This window comes from Cnephaeus nilssonii, assembly GCF_951640355.1.
Source record: "Cnephaeus nilssonii genome assembly, chromosome: 3".
In the NCBI taxonomy this organism is placed as follows: domain Eukaryota; kingdom Metazoa; phylum Chordata; class Mammalia; order Chiroptera; family Vespertilionidae; genus Cnephaeus; species Cnephaeus nilssonii.
In genome coordinates, this window is record NC_137074.1 from 103566205 (window position 1) to 103587056 (window position 20852).

The 20852-nt window shown below is 41.0% G+C and overlaps 2 protein-coding genes across 6 annotated transcripts in view; one reads left to right on the forward strand and one right to left on the reverse strand.

The window, feature by feature from the left end:
• The first annotated feature begins 3880 nt into the window (after positions 1–3880).
• The window catches only part of PFN2 (profilin 2), a 67837-nt gene continuing 50865 nt past the window's right edge, over positions 3881–20852 (forward strand). Inside the window, exons 1-3 of one of the 3 annotated variants that reach the window (XM_079764251.1) lie at positions 3881–4311; positions 6306–6498; positions 8466–10132. In XM_079764251.1, the coding sequence (XP_079620377.1) occupies positions 4180–4311; positions 6306–6498; positions 8466–8563 (423 nt within the window). In that variant the 5' untranslated portion in view covers positions 3881–4179 and the 3' untranslated portion in view covers positions 8564–10132. Of the gene's footprint in view, positions 4312–6305; positions 6499–8465; positions 10133–20852 lie in introns of those variants that run through there. The other 2 variants (XM_079764250.1, XM_079764252.1) reach the window with 2 other exon arrangements.
• The window catches only part of RNF13 (ring finger protein 13), a 180962-nt gene continuing 173496 nt past the window's right edge, over positions 13387–20852 (reverse strand). Inside the window, exons 6-7 of one of the 3 annotated variants that reach the window (XM_079764178.1) lie at positions 15420–15500; positions 13387–15152 (exon numbers count right to left, since the gene is read on the reverse strand). In XM_079764178.1, coding sequence (XP_079620304.1) covers positions 14791–15152; positions 15420–15500 — 443 coding nt within the window. In that variant the 3' untranslated portion in view covers positions 13387–14790. The remainder of the gene's footprint in view (positions 15153–15419; positions 15501–20852) is intronic. The other 2 variants (XM_079764177.1, XR_013813151.1) reach the window with 2 other exon arrangements.

Sequence of the window (20852 nt, forward strand, 5' to 3'; positions counted from 1 at the left end):
CAGGCTCCACCCCTGGTAGGGACCATGCGAGAGGCAATCAATCAATGTTTCTCTTTCACATCGATGTTTCTCTCTCTTCCCCTCCCTTCCACTCTCTCTAAAAATCAATGGAAATTTATCCTTGGGTGAGGATTAACAAAGAAAAAAAAAGGAAAAATGTGAGGCAATACATTCACAAAATAACATTTGTATTGCTTATGGGATTAATGGTAATTTTTCTCCATTTCTACACTTTTTCTTGATTGTTGTGAGAATTTTTATAATAAAAACCTTTTTTCAAAAATCAAGCATGGAGGTGAAAAGTGTCGTTAATTGAGGGCTTAGTTAATTATGGATTTACTATATTTGGGGTAATTATATGCAATAGTTTAGTTCCTACCCCAATGTTTATCAGTTTGAATACATTTTAACAAGTTAACTTCTTGTTTCTTTATATTTTACTAAAATGTCAATGATTTACTCTTGAACTTAAATGGCTCAAGCATCCTTGACTAATACATTATATACATTAAAGAATCTGATTAACCACATAGCTTTTGTTTTCACAAATAGGAATAAAAGAATTTTGAAGAGAATGCACAATAATGCAACCCAAGTTTAAATATGTTCCTAGTATATTACTGATGGTTAATGGCTAAATCATTCTGGTAACTGTATCTGCTCCACCAGTCACTGCTATTATCACTGTAGACATTAGTTACCTTTAAAAGAAGTGAGAAAGATGCCCTAACTGGTTTGGCTCAGTGGATAGAGCATTGGCCTGCAGTCTGAAGGGTCCCAGGTTCAATTCCAGTCAAGGGCATATACCTTGGTTGTGGGCACATCCCCAATAGGGGTTGTGCAGGAAACAGCTGATTGATGTTTCTCTCTCACTGATGTTTCTAACTATCCCTCTCCCTTCCTCTCTGTAAAAAATCAATAAAATATATTTTAAAAAATAAAATAAATAAAAGAAGTGAGAAAGATACAAATTGGTAATGCTTGCTTCTCATATTAATACTCCTTTGGACTTAATTTTTATTGCTATTCCTAAAACTTGGTGTTTTATCTCTCTTTTGGAACATGTTGTGATAAGCAATAATTGTTTGAAATAGGAACAGATATTTGTATACAAATAGAAAATAAGGCAACATGTTAAGAAGTAGGTTCTAACGAATATAGGCACAGGATTATTTTATCAGAGACTCTCTTTGAATATATCATCTAAAAATATAAACTAGTTAGTCTACTATACAGAATATATTTAACCTTTACTATATGCAGTTTTGGGAAAATAAAACATTGTTGGAAAAGTAAAACAGTAATTTTAGAATGTGATCTTACATTTTGGTGAAAAAATGTAGAAAAATGATAGAAATTCTAAATTCTTACGAATGTTTTTCCCCAATAGATGTGTTTTATTTTATTTTATTAATATATTTCATTGATTTTTTTACAGAGAGGAAGGGAGAGGGAGAATTAGAAACATCGATGAGAGAGAAACATTGATCAGCTGCCTCCTGCATAACCCCCTACTGGGCATGTGCCCGCAACCAAGGTACATGCCCTTGACCGGAATCGAACCTGGGACCCTTGAGTCCACAGGCTGAAGCTCTATCCACTGAGCCAAGCTGGTTAGGGCACAATAGATGTGTTTTAGAATCTTTTGAGATTTGAGTATCTAGAATATTCAGTTGGTCTAATCCTTTTCTGTTTAAAGACAATAAAATAACAAGAATGAAATTCAATTATTTCTAACTCTTTGACATAACAATAGTCTGAGATTAATAAATAAAACTCAATTTCAATATATGTGTGTGTATATATATATATATATATATATATATATATATATATATATATATAATATATTTTATTGATTTTTTACAGAGAGGAAGGGAGAGGGACAGAAACATCGATGAGAGAGAAACATCGACCAGCTGCCTCCTACACACCTTCTACTGGGGATGTGCCCGCAACCAGGGTACATGCCCTTGACTGGAATCAAACCCAGGACCCTTCAGTCCGCAGGCTGATGCTCTATCCACTGAGCCAAACCGGTTAGGGCTCAATATATATTTTTTAAAAATGGTCTCTTCTTACTATTTTAATCCTCAACTGAGGATATTTTTCCCATTGACTTTTAGAGAGAGTAGAAGGGAGGGAGGAAGGGGAGAGAGCAACTTGCACCTGAGAGAGACACATGCATTGGTTGCCCCCACTACCTGGTAGGGAGTCCGGGGATGGAGGGATGAACCTGCAATCCAAATACATGCCCTTGACAAGAGGGAACCCAGGGTTCTTCAGTCCCCAGGCCAATGCCATAACCATGGAGCAGGGCTCAATATATTTTTTTAAACTATCATTTTATTATCTTATTTCCTTTCATTATCAGTGTTTACTATGTAAATTTATTGAATTATAACATGCATACCAAAAGCACAAATCATAACTGTACAGCTTGATCAAATCTCACAAAATGACCATGTCCATGTCATGAGCACACTGTAACATTAACTTTTAAGGTGGTAAATTGCTAAGATTGAAGGATTAAAGCCATCAATAACTACAGAAAGGTAGAGAAGCAAAGAATGAGTAAGTAACTAAATCAGGTAGGAGGCACACTTGCGAAGATGAAACAGTTTGGGGCACACATTTTATACCAAATCACCTGAACATCCAGTGTCAATCTGACAGGTTCCTGATTTGGGGGTGGGGTGGGTCTACTGTGTGTCCCCGCGCCCCCGCATTTCAAAGCAAACAGCAGGAAAAATAGGAAACTTCAGAATCATTAGATTGCTGAGCAATGTTTTTTCTTCTTTCCTGAGCTACCTCAGTGTAATCCGGTCACACACTGTGACTTTACACCATAGCTTTAACATTGAAAATCAGCTTTTCGACGTTTTAAATCAGCTCTTTTTCTTCCTCTTGATAGGCAGATCATTGTTGTTCACTTAAAATTGAAACTGTCGGACATCGCTTCAGTTCCTTGTCCAGTCACAGCCCTCAGAAGTGCCTAAAGCTGATGCGAGATTCACAGGGACTCTACCCACCCTCTACCTTGTAAATTTAAAAAGAAGGAGAAAAAAAGGAAAAGTCATTTTCAGGGTTGGGTCCCAAAATTGTTTTACCCTTCGAGAGCAAAAACACACACACACATATATATATATATATATTACTGTGTTCATTCAGTGAACCCTTCCTTAGTTTTTTTATTCTTTATTTTCAGCGATTTCTTCGACCCGCCAATAGCTTGCCCAGTTAAAAAAACAGTTGACACAGGTCGCGATCGCTCGCACTGACAGCGGTGTAGCCGCACGTGAAGAGCATTATGGGGGCGCGGGAGGCTCCTCCCGGCACATCGCCCACGGAACGCGAGGGACAATGAGGGTCCGCAGAACTCAATGTCCCCAAAGCCACCGAACCCGCCCCGACGGCGGGGTGCGGGGGCGCCCGCGGGCCGAGGGCGGGGTCCCCGGGGATGCGGAGGTCAGCCCGCCACACACAGGATGACCGCTCCGCACCCCGTCGCCAGGACAACTCTGCACCCGACCCCGAGGCTCCGGATTCCTTCCCGCACACCGGGCGGGCGCAGAGGAGGCGCAGCACCGCCCGGCCGCGGGGACTGCGGGGCGGCCCGGGCGCCGTCTCCGCGGTGCCCAGCGCGGCGGGAAGACGCCCTCTCCGCGGGCCGGGCCGAGGCTGAGCCGCCCCCACCCCCACCCCCAGCGCCGCGCCGGTCCCTCGCCCTCGGCACGTGGCGCCGTGATTGTCCCCGAGCGGTATCCCTCCGCGCCCCCGCCTCAGTCTCCCTCTGCCTCCCCGGGACCCTCCGAGGCGGGCGCGGCGGAAGGATCGCACGCACGCGCGCACGTCCCTCCGTGGCCGCGGGGAAGGGGCGCGCCTCGGGGAGGACCAGCCGCCGCCTCCGGCCCCGCCGCTCCTCAGCCTCCCGGCGCCGGGTAGTCGGCCCCGCGGTGCGGGCGGGCGGGCGCCGGGCCGCGCGCTCCTCGCCCGGTCCCTCGCCGCCGTCCCCGCGACCTCCCACCGCCGGTCCCGGGGAGGGGGGCGGTCGGTGCCTGCGCAGAGCCGCCTCCTCCCCGCCCCCGCCCCGCCTCCCCTCCCCCCGCGCCCGCCGCCGCCGCCGCCGCTGCGCCTGCTGCTCCTCGCCGTCCCCGCTGCAGTGCGAAGGGCTCGAAGATGGCCGGTTGGCAGAGCTACGTGGATAACCTGATGTGCGATGGCTGCTGCCAGGAGGCCGCCATTGTCGGCTACTGCGACGCCAAATACGTGTGGGCAGCCACGGCCGGGGGCGTCTTCCAGAGCATTACGGTGAGGACCGGCGGCCGCGCGGGTCCGCCCCGGAGCGGAGCGGGGCGGCCGGCCGTGGGGGCGCGCAGGGCCGCGCCGGCAGGTGTGGAGGCGGCCGGCGCCGAGGAGGCGGCCGCCCGGCTGGCGAGAGGCCGCGGTCGGGGACTAGCGGGCTTCGCCGTCCGGCGGGGGCGGCGGCCCGGCTCCCCGCTTCCCGGCTTCCCGGCGCGGGTCCGGTGAGGCTGGGGGAGGGGCTCCCCAGCTGGGCCGGGAGGGGCGCCTGTCCCCCCGCGCGTCCCCCGGGCCGTCTGGCAGCCGGGAGGTTGGCTCCGTGAGCCCCGGGCTGGGAGCCGGGCCGGCGGGGTCCTCGGGCGGCCGGGCGGCCCCCGGCTCGGCGGACGGCGCGCCTCCCGCGCCGCGGGATGTGGGAGGCGGCGGCGGCTGGGCCCCCGGGATCCTCGCGGCGACTTTGCGGGGGTTTGCTGGTGTCCAGGCCTCTGGGTTGGGAGAAATGCACACCGACCACGTAGGTGGATTCGTGAATCCCGACTTCAGCCCTGGCTCTATAGGATTTTTTTTTTTTTTAATTCTCCAAGATGGCGAACTGCCATTGATTTCTCTCCTCCTATGGAGAGTCATCGATTTACCGTTATCCCCAATTATGCAACACAGCCCTAAAAGGGGGATGCTCTTGCGGGGTTTTCAGGAACCTGCCACCACCAAGGGCACGCGGCAGTTCTCCACGGCTCTTCGGTGACGGCGGTGAGGCGCTAATGCGGATCTCGGCTCCCCGTGCCTGGTGTGTGACTGGGTGGCTTTGACTCGGCTGACACATGTGTAGGGAATAATGGTCACTAAGCCTCCGGTGCTGCCCCATTGTTTCGCCTCTCTCTGCACGAGGCTCTTTCTAAAATTGTGAGCTGCTATCAGGGAGACCATACCCTTAGTTTCTTGGCCTCGCTCTCCGTCCCCGTCAGACGCTGAAATTCCTGCCCCCCGTTAAAGGTGCTGCTAATGATGCTCCTACTAGTTAACGTGGTTTCAGCCTGAACCGTGCAGAACTCAGTCCTTGATGCTAGTACTTGAAGTTCTCCCATTGCAGTGGACTACAGTTCTCACAGAGAACTGGCATCTGGTGATCAACTTTCCCTGCAGCCTTTGGTGTTCTGTGTGAGTTACCGCTGTCTGGCCGGGAAGATCGCAGGAGTGCGCTTGGAAATGGCTGGGCCTGCTATGACTCTGCAGTTCTGATGGGGGCGACGCCTTCCTTATTCATGGAATGTTAGCATGCACGTTTTCTCCTCTCCTCCTCTCCGGTTCTCGTGGCCACCTCAGTTTCTTTCCAAATTCCTCTCCGTTTTCTGTAGGTTTTTGTTTTGTTTTGTTTTTACCATTGCCTACTGCTGTGCTACCGACAGAATCTTTTTTGCATTTGCCGGAATAAAAACTGATTACTGAGGTGGGAGGGGAAGGGAAGTTAGAAAGAGTAGTAGCTAGAAAAATAGGAGGGAAATATGAATTTGGGAGTGCACTGAGCTCCAGGGTTTGAAGTTCGTACTTGTGGGGAGATGTCAAGCTATTTGAGGCAGAGTAGACGTGAACAGACCTGCTATTAGCATGGACTTTAGGTTTTATTTCAGGAAACTTTCAAGCAACATTAAATTTGATGCAACATGAATGACTGTAATGTGACTGAGTATGATAGACAAGCTGTTGCTGAAAGTTTATAGGGTGAATCGAGATTGTTTTCATAGACTGGTCTTTAGTTAGCAGACTACACTGTGAACTGCGAAAATCTTATGTAAAACATGTAATCATGTGGGATTAAGCTATTCTTTAGAAAAGACTAAAACTTGACTTTATATTAGTGAAATGTGGATGTCTTATACTGGTAGTAAAAACTTGGCACACAGTCTTTCCTGTTATATTGAGGCCTGAAAAGAATTAACTAATTTCATGTGTGTTTTTTCTTTTTCTTTCTTTCTTTTTTTTTTTTTTTTTTGGGTGGGGGACAGCCAGTAGAAATAGATATGATTGTAGGAAAAGATCGGGAAGGTTTCTTTACCAACGGTTTGACTCTTGGTGCAAAGAAGTGCTCAGTGATCAGAGACAGTCTGTATGTGGATGGTGACTGCACAATGGACATCCGGACAAAGAGTCAAGGTGGGGAGCCGACATACAACGTTGCAGTGGGCAGAGCTGGCCGAGGTAAGCAAGGCACTCTTTTGTTAAAAGTTGCATGCCACATTAGAGTTTATTAAGCAGTTTCTTTAACATTTTGAATAAAAGTGTTAGTCCATAATGGCTATTAAGGTGGTTTTTGTGAACTGCCCAGCACTGAAGGGACGCACTGCTTTAAATTTACTTACTCTACAGCAGCTGCACATACAGTCTAGCCTCTGAGATCCTGACTTTATTCTAAAATAGAATATTCATACCAACTCTCCAGTTTCAGCTTTAGTAAACTGAAAATCCAAATTTGTCTCAAACTGCTTGACATGTTCAATGATAATCTGTAACCAGATTGTTAAACTGAGTGTTTGGTTACTTTCGTCCCTTTGAGTCTTTGACATTTGGATCGCTTCCTTTTCTTTCTTGCTCACATTTCAATCATTCGTTGCTCAGCATAAAAATGAAAAATTAACATTGATTCATTTTTCTATTAAAAACATGGCAGGGAAGAAAGAAATAATTAGAATAAAGGTTTTGGAGTAAGTTGTCCCTTTACTACAATATTTTCAAAGACTAAATGTGATTGTGATTTAAATAGGAAAAGTAGAAAATTATATTTTGTTTATATATTTGACCCAGAAATTCTGGTGTTTCCTGACTGTTGTCAACACTGGAGAAAATAAGTCTGACTACTTTTTCAAAACTTTCAAAATTGGGGTTTATTATGGCATCTGACTGATTTACAAGTATATTTAAATGTATTAACCTGTGTAAATATTTTGTAAATAAAGAGGGCTTGTGTAGTCTCATACAGCAGACTTGGCACTTCTAAGTAAGACCAGATCTACCATGTAAAGGAACTTGAAACTCCTCTGAGCTGTAATTTACTGAAATGGTCCCTGTGATCATCCTAAAGGTTACTCCTATTCTGATGTGAGTTGATGTTTATGATTATTGCTCTATAGAAAAATTAGGTGGTCCTAGCCAGTTTGGCTCAGTTGGATAGAGCGTCGGCCTGCGGACTGAAGGTTCCCGGGTTCGATTCTGGTCAAGGGCACATGCCCAGGTGGTAGGCTCAATCCCTAGTAGAGGGTGTGCAGGAGGCAGCCAATCAGTGATTCTCTCTCATCATTGATGTTTCTGTCTTTCCTCCCTTCCTCTTTGAAATAAATCAATAAAAATATATAAAAAGAAAGAAAATTAGGTGACTGAAATAATAATAAACTTTTTTTTTTTCAGTATTAGTTGAGCTCAGATAACTTAAAAAGCATCAACCATGTGACATAAAACGGGAATGAGATTTTCATACCATATAGTACTGCTGACATCTAGTGGCTGTGATTGTAAAATCAGACATATATTTTGGGAATTAAGATCTTTGAACCTCATCATAGAAGAATCTGTTGTTGGAAATGGTAATCTATTTCAAGATTTTAGACTCAAAAACAAAGCTAGAACAGTGAGGATATCAGTAAGCATACACCTTAAATACCTTTAATTTCGTCTTTTCTGAATAGCACTGGAAATACTATTTAAAATGTGGTCTGGTTTTCCTCTGGAGGTAATACACATTTAACCTCACTGGTAAGACTTAATAGTTTGTACTTAAATCAAGCTTGTTAAATTGGGAAAATTTTTTAAAATAATCACCTAAATTTTTTTTGGAAGGCCAGTCTAATGTATTTGTCATACTAACCAGCAGTTTTCTGCCCTAGAATAGAAGATAAATGATCACACTCCTTTTTCCCTAGCTAGTGTGAAGATATTTTTACAGAGCGCTGCAGCTGCATTGATTGGACTGCCAAGAAGCAGTTAGTAGTTAGTTTTTAGCATATAACTAGTTTGAAAGTTCTCCTTTTTGGAGATCTAGTTGACTTCAGTGCTTGACAGTTCATGGAAAACTAACTTAATGTTAACTTATTAATTAGGTTCTATCTGCTAAAACTTACATGACTTTCTTGATTAACACTTCTTTTGAAACACTTTTCTTCTTTCTCTTTCAGTCTTGGTCTTTGTAATGGGAAAAGAAGGGGTCCATGGAGGCGGATTGAATAAGAAGGCATACTCAATGGCAAAATACTTGAGAGACTCTGGGTTCTAGCTGCTAGGCAGACTGTTAAGTATTAGGGGAAAATTGCTCTTAAACTTTCCTAGCTGTAAGCTCGAGTCTTAATTCTGGAAATTTTATTAGCAATGCAGGGTGATGGGGTATGAACCTTTGTCTCCTTTGTATCCCTCTGTTAGTGGGGAAAGGTATCTTTCTTTCTGCCCTCCCCCCTTAAATAATTCTGTTCACTTTGTTTTGTTTCCTTGTGTACTCCAGCATTGGTTATAGTCATGGGAAAGGAAGGTGTCCACGGAGGCACACTTAACAAGAAAGCATATGAACTCGCTTTATACCTGAGGCGGTCTGATGTGTAAGCAGCCTCTCCCCATCTACCTAGCAACTGTCTTCATCACCACCCCAATTATGGTTACAGTGCTGCCAGACTATATGGTAGCTAATTTTTCTTTACCTATTTTCTAATGTCATGATTCCTATTTGCCCAATGGATTATTTGTATGTTAACCACTGTATGTAATCAACCCTTATCTGGCAACATAATTGCAGCACAACAATGATTTGCATGATACCTTGAAATTTGGGGGGAGGGAGCATGCCAAGTTGGGCATCACTTTGTTTTAGCAATTAATGGGATATTGATTACTAAAGTAAGTTAATATAAGCAAGGTGCCGGTGTACAATCTCTATTTTGATCAATGTCTTTTCAGCACTTTGAGCATTTACTTAGCTCATTTAGTCTTCCTTTTGTAGCGCATGGTTGGGAGGGAAAAGTGTGCATGCATCTTTCCTTCACTCGTCTTTTTTCACCCTCTCCCTTCGCACATAAGTTGTTTGGTTTGCTTCCACCTTATTTTATGCAGTGCCTGGTTTATTTAACCAATTAGTAATCCCATTTGTTGAACTATGAGAGCTGCAGTAGTTTGCTTTCAGTATTGTTGTTGCACCGGAGTAGACAAACCTTTTTTCATAGTGTCTACAGGACATACTAAGAGTGCAACTGCAAAACAAGAGCAAAAGGCACTTCCTCCCATGACCTCACAGTAAACATACTGATTGAATCCCCAGGGATACTCCATCATTGCAGTAGCTCAGATTTTTGTTCCTATCTTTCTCTTTGCACACCAGCTCTACTCTTTAGTAAAATTGTAAAAGGCTGCCATTATGGACATTAGGTGTCCCAGCATAACCATCTGGAGTGTGTCCAGTTTGTTCTTCATAGGACCAATTTTTATTTGCAGCTTAAGTTTTTATATGAAGTTGCATTATTGTGGACTTGGCTGTCTTGTGATGAATTTTTTTTAAATGTATTCTGTGCCATACTATTGTTAAAATGAACTGTTGCTATTGTGAGATGGATTTTAACTGACCTATAAAAGGTTTCTTTTGAATGGCACTATTTAGGGACATTATAGTATTTGCTTCTATTGTTTGGGCCTTGTGGATAATGTACAGATTTAAAAACAAATCTTGTTGCTGATTTGTCCATTTCTTTCCCTGCACTTTGTTACATCTGGGATACAGTCTAACTCATCTGATTTAATATGCATTTTAAAAAATGCCATAACTATTAAACACCTTGTTTACAGACAGATGAAATAAATTTATTCCAACCAAATACTCTAGACTCATGTTGTTTATATAAATTGTTGGCTTACTGTTACAGTTGATTTTTGACACAATGGTAATATACAGGATAGGCCAAAAGATGCTGTAAGCATATAATCTTTCTTAAAGATTCAGTTGATGGCCTATTCCACTTCCTGTAGTATTTATTATAAATAAAATGAGTGCTAGGATTTATTTTTAATGGTCTTTGACCTATTAAAATGGTTTTAGTTATCTCAGGCTCATCTTCAGGCTTATGAGAAAAAAAATTATGTATCCACTAGAAATTAATACTTTTCTTTTGTTGATGGTCTCTAAATGGGAAATCTATTGAGCAGTAAGGGCCCCAGTACCAACAAGGGTTTCTGCATTGTGGATTCTCTGTGTTGATCTGTCTATGACTTCTTTAGGTTTGGAGGCTGTCGGCAGACTGCAGTGAGCCCAATGGATCTCTCACATAAGAGAGGACATTCCTTAGGCAGCATATAAATGATTGGGATGTTCTTGACATTTCTGGCTTTGGATTGACATGTTCACTATAGCTATATAAGTCATGTTTAATCCCAGAGGTCAGAAGGTCCCTGAGATATATTGAAGTTTAGTAAATATGTTAGTTTAATGCTATTTAGATAAATCATCACTATGAACTATCAAGCAGAAGCTCAGAGCAGGGATGTTCAAAAGTTGGTGATTCTAAGTGGAACTGGGAGCTGGTTATAATGCAGATTTTGGGCTCTAGAGTTCTACTCTGGAGATGGGAGATTATGCATAAGCCCAAGAAGATCCTTTAGAAACAATTGCCAGGTCAGTCTGAATCACTTCAAGCGGCCTGTGTGCTACCTTTTGAGAAACAGTGGCTTAGGGAAGAAGAATTAATCTGTTTGCCTTGAATATACTGTGTATAACTTAAGTTTTTTCTTTGAAGTGTTGTCAAGCAAGAGTTCTGAATTTGATTGTACACTCAGGGATTACAAGTTTAGAAGATAAGGATTTGGGCCTACTTTGGTAGTTGGGTGGGCATACCTTAGAAATTGTAAAACAAAAAACCTCAACTTCCTGACCCATTAAGATCTGTTAGGAACAAAAGGTGGGTCAAATGAAAATTTTGTGATTGGGTTGCAATGATTTGATATTTTATGGTAATAATATACATTCACACTTGAGTTGTAAAGAATTGGGGTAATTAGAAAGCAGCAATTGTGAAATGCTTAATGAATGAGCCTGTAAGTTAGGTGAGGGGATGTGTGTTGTGGGTGTGTGTAGGTGAGGAGAAGACAGTAGTGGGCATCTGTATCATTAAAAAAGTAAATAATGAAACTAAACATTGGCCCCCTACGCACAATTTCATTAGAAAAACACTTCTGAAAACGTGCATGTATCTTTGCTTTGTACTTAGTTCTAGGAATTTAACCTAAGGAAATGGAGCTATACAAATTCATATGCCAGAATATCCATCACATAGCATTACTTACTAGTATAGTGCTAAACTTGCAAAGCTACAAAATTTAAATTCAGGGTTATGGGCTATATAAATGACTGTCCAGAAGATAAACCAGTCATTGAACAATGACACAAGAAAATGCTCACCAATGAATGTTAAATAATAATGACATAAACATGTTACACACAGTATAAGTATGTACAGTATATAATATAGATTTATTTTACATATATATTTCTGAATATCAAATTTGTCTCGGGTATGTTTCCAGGTGACTGTAGTCCCTTTTGTAATCAGAAAAATTTTTAAGGTATTGAACAGAAATTGGATTTTTATTTTATTTAGTGTCCTATTTAAAAAATTGTATATACTGTGAAGACATAATAAAAGATTTAAAGTGACTATTAAAACTAGTAATTTAATTAAGACACTTCATAGATTTTACAACTAAAAGTAAGTTTGGAGTATTTAAAAAAAGTAATTTTTACCTTAGAAAATCTAACTTAAATTTAAAGGAACTAGGTCCTTTGATCTGAACTGTAGATTAAGAACTGAGGGAATACAGTATCTAATACACATTACAGTGACTTTCCCATTTAAGAAAATTTTTTTATTTAATAACTGTAAAAGCTATTATTTATTGTGTGTTTATGTGCCAAAGATGGAGTTCAGTGTTTTATCCTTACACCCTACCTTCGGTTAAATGAAATTATTCAAATGACCAAATTCCAAAGCTCTGCTATCCTTGTAAACTAATGTTCTATTTCTCATGCCTGTGTTTTATTGTTTAAAAGGAGGGGGAGGGGAATGAGGTGGTATCAGCTTAGTAATTCAAGCTTTTCTTTTCATAAGCAGGAATATTTTTATGTTAATTATAAGAATTTTTCTAAAAAGCAATTCAGAAAGTGAAATTCCCCCAATAGTGTTATATTTCTTTTAAAATGTATTATTTTTCTCTTTTTATAGCAAAGGCTCATGTACCTAGTATAGTTATTATTTTCTAATGTGCTTTTGTTCACTAATAATTTCCCACGTTCATGCAGATGTATCAAGATAATTTATCCTAAAAAAAAAAAGATAATTTATCCTTTTGAGGCTATGTAGCAGTCTACTGTAAGGTTATACCAGTGATGGGCAACCTTTTGAGCTTGGTGTGTCAAACTTCGCCAAAAACCTGAGCATAACTCGGGTAGTGTGTCACTTTGAGGAAAAAACATTATTTCGCAAATGTTTCATCCTCAGGAGCAGCACATGTTTCATCCTCGGCATGCGGCCGCTGTGTCATCAGAAATGGCTACGCGTGTCAGTGCTGACACGCGTGTCATAGGTTCGCCATCACTGGGTTATACCATAATTACAACAGGGTACCAAAATGTCCAGTTGTTGGAATGATTTTGACAGCAGTTACAACTTTTTGGGGAATTACCTAACTGCTTTAGTTAGTTACCTTGTATAAAATTCTAAGGTGTGTTTATCTGACCTAAATTACCATAATCATTATACCTTTATAGCACTATATATAAAAACTAGCGTTCCCGTTGCAGGAAAAATCCTGCAGTAGGGTTTCCTGCTGCACTCTACCCCGCCCTGCCTGCTCTCCTCCCTTGTCCCCCGCCCCGCGTTCTCCGCCAGCCCCCCTGCTTTTCTCCCTTCTCCCCTGGCCCCGCCTCCGCTCCTCCGTTCTCCCCCGGCCCGCCTACTTTTCCCTTCTCCCCCGGCCCCACCTCAGCTCCTCCCTTCTCCCCCGCCCCGCGTTCTCCGCCAGCCCGCTCTCCTTCCTTCTCCCCCGGCCCCACCTCAGCTCCTCCCTTCTCCCCCGCCCCGCGTTCTCCGCCAGCCCGCTCTCCTTCCTTCTCCCCCGGCCCCGCCTCCGCTCCTCCCTTCTCCCCTGGCCCCGCCTCCGCTCCTCCCTTCTCCCCCAGCCCCGCCTCCGCTCCTCCCTTCTCCTCCCCCTGGCTTGCTTGCTTCTCCTCAGCTTTGCTCCCTTCTGCAGCTCTTGGCTTCTTTCTACGTTGTCTTGATATGCAAATTAGCCGCCATCTTAGTTGGGGTAATTTGCATATTCATCCTGATTGGTTGGTGGGTGTGGCTTGGCTGGTGGGCGTGGCTTGGGCGTAGCAAAGATGCGGTCAATTTGCATATTTGTCTATTATTAGATAGGATGAGGCTAATGTAGGTAATATTACAGTACAACAAATAAAGTTCTTAAAGTGGAAAATGTGTTTATTAACATTCAAACCCCCTTCATACAAGGCTATATAAAAGTTCTTAGCATTTTGATTATATATGTCTATATTTTCTACATAGTTACAGAGATGTATAATTTAGCTTTTCATAATAAATTGTTTACATTCATTATTCTGTTAAACATAAGCAATTATTTTCAAATCCAATACTTGATCAATTTCCTCTATACATAGTTTAGCAGGACTAATCAGCATAGATGCTCTTTATTGAGAGGTATATGATCTGCATGTTAACAGTTGCTGAAGTTTGGTATTTTTGTACAGCATTTCCTTTTTGCTTCAATCACAACATAAAACCCTTAAGGATATGAAATTCAGTAAGTTAAGTCCAGTGACATTACTTTAGCTGATGAATCAAATTCATATGTAACACTATAGCATTAAAAACCTTAAAACTTGAAATCTGCACCAGTATAGACTGTTCCTTTCAGGATAAGACTACATGGGAAGAGAAAGAAAAAAGATAACCGAGTTTTGATATCAATGGGAGGAAAAATGCTAAATTGCCTTGTTGCCTCTCCCTAATGATGGCAATTTGGGGTAATACCAGAACAAACATTCCAACTCAACAACTCTAGGTAGCTTTATGGAGATGGGAGCTGGCTTAGCTAATACTAGGTGGCCACAGCACTGACTTTGTGTGCAAAGCACAAAATTTGCATACTGTGATCTAGATCTTAATTGCAAGCTATACTGAGAATTTTATTTCATGTTTTTGCTATATTTCATTCCAAAATAAGAGTTGATTTGATGCTTGAGTTACAGTACCAGTCTGTTGTTACTTGTTAGTAAAATGAAGTATACTCCTGCAGATAAATACTAGATTGAAAAAAAACTTTCAGTAAGATTAAACTGTAGAATACTAAAAAATTAGTTATTTCTACAGAAATCTGTGAAGGGAGCAAAAAAATCAAATTATAAACCCAAATAAACATTTCAAAGGGAAATAACCCAATCATCCTCTGATTGGGTCAAACAGTATTTGCTATGTTGTAATCCCGTTCATTAGACTGCAGCTGGACCACAACACTATGTTCGTTAATTTCATTTTCTGCATCACTACTGTCAGTATCTTCATTGTCATCGTCCTCATAGTCTGAAGATTCCGTCATGTTTTGATGTGAGCGGGATTCCGACAGAGCCCCAAATGACTGGGTGCTGACAGAAGCCAAAGGTCTGAGTAAAGGGGTGTGTTCTGACACCTCGTTTTCTTCTTGACTGCTGTCTGTGTCAGAGTCTGAATCACCTTCCGAAGAAACGACTTTTTGCTTGCAGACTGGACAGGTTTTTTTGGTTTTAGTTAGCCAAGGGTCTACACACTTGCAATGATAAGCTGTTGAAGCAAAATACACATCTTTAGCAAGTACACTGTGGTTGCGAACATTTTTAACTTTTTACCATGTTTATCAATGTTACTCTGATCTATATGCATCATGTAGGGACAAAAGAAGTAAAGCTTGTAAATTTTTATAATGAGATATTACTGGGTAGTACAGGGCCTGGCTTATTGTGTGCTAATAACTATTTTTCTGTTTTCTAAATACTGAACCTAACTATAAATTTACTGTGTCAATTCAAAGCAATATGTAATTATTCATACCATGGGAACAGGGAAGGATTCTGAGCTTATCTCCATCTTCATATTCATCCAAACAAATGGCACATACATCATATTCATCTCCTATGACAGAAAATAGTAAATAACACTTATTAAAAGATGTAGAGAAGTATTCTTAACTTTTCAAGTTAGGTCTTCCTCAGTCAGTTATTTTTAAGTGATACCTTTGGTTTTCTGTCAAGTCAAGGACTTGCTTCAACTTCAGGAAACTGAAGTTTTATTTTTCATTTTTTTTATTTTTATTTTTTTAGGAAACTGAAGTTTTAATGTAAATAATTAACCTTATACCTAAAATAAGAAATTAAAAGATGTTACATTTGTTTACCTTGATTACCTTTGTAAAAGTTTTATAAAAATAATTTCATTAGTGTTTTATATAACTATGCAGTTGCTAGTTCTGAAATATTTTATGCCAGACAAAATTTTGTGCTTTTCTTTTAAGTAAAAATGGAAACATTAGAACATCATTAAAAAAATATATATAGTAGTGAATAAAAACACATTTGGAATGAGACACACATTGAGTTTCAAATCTCTATTCCAACATTTGCCAGTTCTGTGTTGCCTAATAAGTTACTTACCTTTGACATCCAGTTCTTTTATCTGGGCAAAGATTCCATCTCTACCATGTAGGGTTGTGAGGATGAAATGAGATAATGCAATAAAAGGCCAGCACATAGGCATTTGCTAAATGGTGTTTATCATTATCAATCATAGCCCTTTTAAATTTACTGAACTTACCACCTTTAAATCATGAACGTTTATTAATTCATAGCTCTTTCTGGAATTTAAGTGTAGTTGTAAGTTTTTAAGGAACTGGCAGTCTTACATCATATGGCACATACGGTCTTGAGTCAATAGAGGCTTTTGTGTAGTGGCAGTGACCATTGTGACTGCTTTCAACTCACAGTTTTCTATTGAATGAATATGGTCACTTATAAACCATTCAGGGAATATTTACAACAGTTAAATTCACTGTCCACCTCACACACGTTAGAAAAACCTGTGTCTGGACAGCAGGGCTGGATGAGCATGACACACAATCCCACTGACATCCTTTAGTCATTTAAAATACTGTGACTGGATGGTTCACAAGTGGGAGGAGTGAGATTCATGTTTGTTACTTCTGTCTGCTTACATTCAGCCCTAACCAGTATGGCTCAGGGGATAGTGTCAGCCTGCAAACTGAAGGGTCCCAGGTTCGATTTTGGTCAAGGGCATGAACCTTGGTTGCGGGCACATCCCCAGTTGGGGGTGTGCAGGAGGCAGCTGATCAATGTTCCTTTTTTTATTTCTGTATATTTTATTGATTTTTTTTTACAGAGAGGAAGGGAGAGGAATAGAGAGTTAGAAACATTGATGAGAAAGAAACATCAATCAGCTGCCTCCTGCACACTCCCTACTGGGAATGTGCCCGCAACCAAGGTACATGCCCTTGACCGGAATTGAACCTGGGACCCTTGAGTCCGCAGGCCGACGCTCTATCCACTGAGCCAAACCAGGTAGGGCATGATCAATGTTTCTAACTTTCTATCCCTCTCCCTCTCTGTAAAAAAAAAATCAATAAAATATATTTTAAAAATTAATGACACATTCAGGAGGAGTCATAGACAGTTTCAATGAAAATTACTAATTTTTGTTCAGTATCAGATACAAATACTAGTACAAGGTTCTTCTGTGTTAGAACCTTGTGTGTGGCATTTGGTGAGACTGATTATACCCATCTCAAATTATTAAAAAATTAAAGGACTTCAATGTTTCTATATCTAATTATACAGTTGATCCATTTACATGGACTTAGCGGACATTTTTAATACGTTAAACAATTCAGTTATGACTGATTTCTCATACAAATCAAGCTTTTAGACTTACAACTTTTGATAATGTCCATTAAAAACAGACAGCTGATACACCTGAACAGGAACAGACTGATCTAAGGCTCTAAGCCTTGCATTATTAAGGTAGGGAGGTTAGCCTGCATTATCTAGGTGGGCCCAGTGTAATCACAGGGTCCCTAAAAGTGCAAGAGGGAAGCAGAAAAGGTCAGAATCAGAGAAATATAACTATGGATGAATGGTCAGGAAGATGCAATGTTGTTGGCTTTGAAGATGGAGGGGAGGAGGGTCACAAAACAGAATAGGATGGCCTCTACAAGCTGGAAAAGGCAGGGAAATTGATTCTCCCATAGAGCCCCAGAAAAAAATGTAGCAGCCATGCTAACACCTTGATTTTAGCCCAGTGAAACCTGTGTCACGCTTCTACAGACAATAAACCTGTGCTGTTTTAAGCCACTAAGTTTGTGTACTTTGTTACCACAGCAATAGGAAAGGAATACAGGGAAACAATATTTGGATTAGTCTTAAATGTATGGAATTGAGGCTTCAGAGACACTGAATCCTTGGATTGTTCCAAGTGATGGGTTTATATTGATCTCCCTTACTTTCTAGCCATAGCACTATTTTGAAGATGACAGGTCAAGATTCAAAGGTGTCGTTTTTGGTCATGGACCAAAGTGAAGCCTAGTTGCTCTGGAGAGAAATAATTCGGATGACCTTGGACTGGTGATGAAGTGGTAAAATACAAGTTAGAATGCCTGGGTTCCCATCCTGATCATGTTATGTATTACCTATGTATTCTTGTGCAAGACGCTTACCATCTATATGTTTCAGCATTCTCAAAGAAAAACATTTTAACTATGTTTTAGGACTGTTGTGGATTAAAAGTGATAATGCAAGTAGAGTACTTTACATTGTGTTTGGTGCATATACAGCCTCTTAACCAATCACCACCTGATGAAACTGGCCCAATGGACACGCTGGCATATGACATGATACACTGAAGGCTGTGGCTAGGAGGCCCAGCAGATGAACTGTATGCTTACAAGGAATGAGCAGCAGCGGCCATTGAACCTTGAACCGGTTTGTGGTATTAGGGTAATTATGTGATTTAATTAAATATTCAGTAGCCCTTGAACTGTGACGATAAATACTTACGGTTTTATTTGAAAACTAGGTTAATTGTATTAAGAATACTTTTAATACAGCCAAAATTTGATTAAATGAGGTATAGGTGAGAAATCTAAAAAAATTGGACAAGCATCTATACTAATTAAAGAGTAATGTGCTAATTAGACCAGGAGACCTTCTGGACAAAGCCATGGTGGTGAGGCCAAGGCAGAGGCGGTTAGGGGCAATCAGGCTGGCAGGGGGGGACAGTTGGGGGCAATCAGGCCAGCAGGCAGAGTGGTTAAGGGCGATCAGGCAGGCAGGCAGCTCAGCGGTTAGGAGCCAGTGGTCCTGGATTGTGAGAGGGATCCTAGATTGGAGAGTGTGCAGGCCAGGCTGAGGGACATCCTCCCGTGTATGAATTTTGTGCACCGGGCCACTAGTATATTAATAAAAAGCAAGAATGAAAGCAGAATCCACTATCTTTCCCATTTTAAAATACCTGAAACTGAAAATAGTGGAAAATGCATCATGTACCATGACAGCTTTGAAATCCAGTCAGCAGATTCATATTCAAGGCCACGGCCCATCACCACCCAACTGTTGAATGGATTTATATTTATTTTTAATGTAAAGATAAAGGCATTTTTTTTTTACAATTTACAACTTTAACAGATTTTTTAAAACTAACCAATTTATTCACTGGTTTTGCTAGCATAAAATTAAAGGGCTATAACAAGTGCTAATAAATGTTAGTTTTGTTACCATCAGCACCATTCTTGAAAGTTTTGTTCCTTAGTACGAACCAGGGGTTCTCAACTGGGGATGATTTTGCCCTCCCAGGGACATTTGGTGACATCTGAAGACTTTTTTGCTTTTCAAAATTGGGAGCTGGTGCTGCTGACATCTAGTAGGTCAGTGATGCTGCAAAACATCCTACATGATCTGATCAGCCTCTCAAACAAGCATTACCCCATTTAGAATGTCAATAGTGCTGAGTTTGGGAAAGCTGATATGAAACACCTCCCGGCTTTATCAAACAAAGACTTGGCCAATTTACTAGTGACTGGATGGTTCGCAAGTTGTGGGAGGAGTGAGATTCATGTTTGTTACTTCTGTCTGGAACGTCTGGCATTACTGTTATTTGAATAATGTTTCAGAAAAATTTGTCTCGTCAGTCTGGAAATGTTATAATATGCAGGTGGACAGAACTTTGATTTTCCCCCCTCTAGACCGATTTCTCCTAGTTTTTCCATGAAACCTTGGGTCATCAGGTATAGCAAAGGCCTGATCCATCGGAACTGGAATCACGCAGAGACTTACAGCAGCCATTGCAGTGGCCTGACTGATTAGCAGGCTTAGGAATAACCTGATGCCTCTCCCCTTAGACCTACATTCAGTCTGTCACCATGCCCTACAAACCTGTCTCTATACAACACTGCTGAGTCCCTCCTCCCTGTCTCCTCAATTACTGTGGTCCAATCGCCTGGATTACTGTAAGAGCCTCTCTAATCCCCCTTCTATTCCTGCCCCATGCAGTTTTTCTCCATGATTTTTAAAAAAAGCAAACATATTATGTCAATCCCATTTGAATGATTCACCATTTCACTTAGAATAAAATCTGAGCTCATTATGGATGTACTTCTTATAGCTGTCTATGACCTGACCCGGCCTTCTCCCATCTCATATCGATCTGCTTCAATCTTCACTGGCCTTCTTTTAGTCTTAGCATGAGAGTTAGATGGGGACCTGCATTTAGCCATGTTATAACAAAAATATTTGGACATGAAATTAGGTATAGGAAGAGGAATCACCATTTCTACAGATGACTAAAAATTGAGCTAGTTTGAAACAAGTCTAGCCAGTGCAAACAAATTGATGCAAAGCTTAATTTTGTAACGAACTAGTCCAGGCCATAAGTCAACCAGGATAGGTTTCCTCAAAATAGAAGACAGTGAATGTTCAGAGCTAAACATGAGAAATAATGGCTTAACATATACATTTTAAATAATCTGCCCAGGGAAGATGTAGCATTGGATTCATGAGCTTCAAAGCAAAAACTCCTCTCCTTTTAGAGAAAGTGCCGTGCCACTATTCCCAGCTTTGCCCGTAAAACAAAACAAACACCCCATGATGGCGGCTCTTTCTAGCAAAATAAGCAAATTTCATCTGCTGTTCTCTCCTCCATACCAGTTCCCAAGAAATCTGAGCAAAAGACAACATGATGAAATATTTTTAAATCTAAATTTGCTTTAGGGTTGAGCAAAGGAACTAATATTTATTTTTAAGGTTAGATTAAGAGCAGTTAATGTAGTTATAAAAACTAATATGTAAAACATGCCTTAATAGGTAAAGAAATAAAAAATTATATAAGTTAAATATTGCTTCAGTTTTATGTCATCTGCTATAAAATGCTATATTGCTTTTTTCAGTCTCTGAAATAAAATCTTCCTCCTATGCATACTATCTT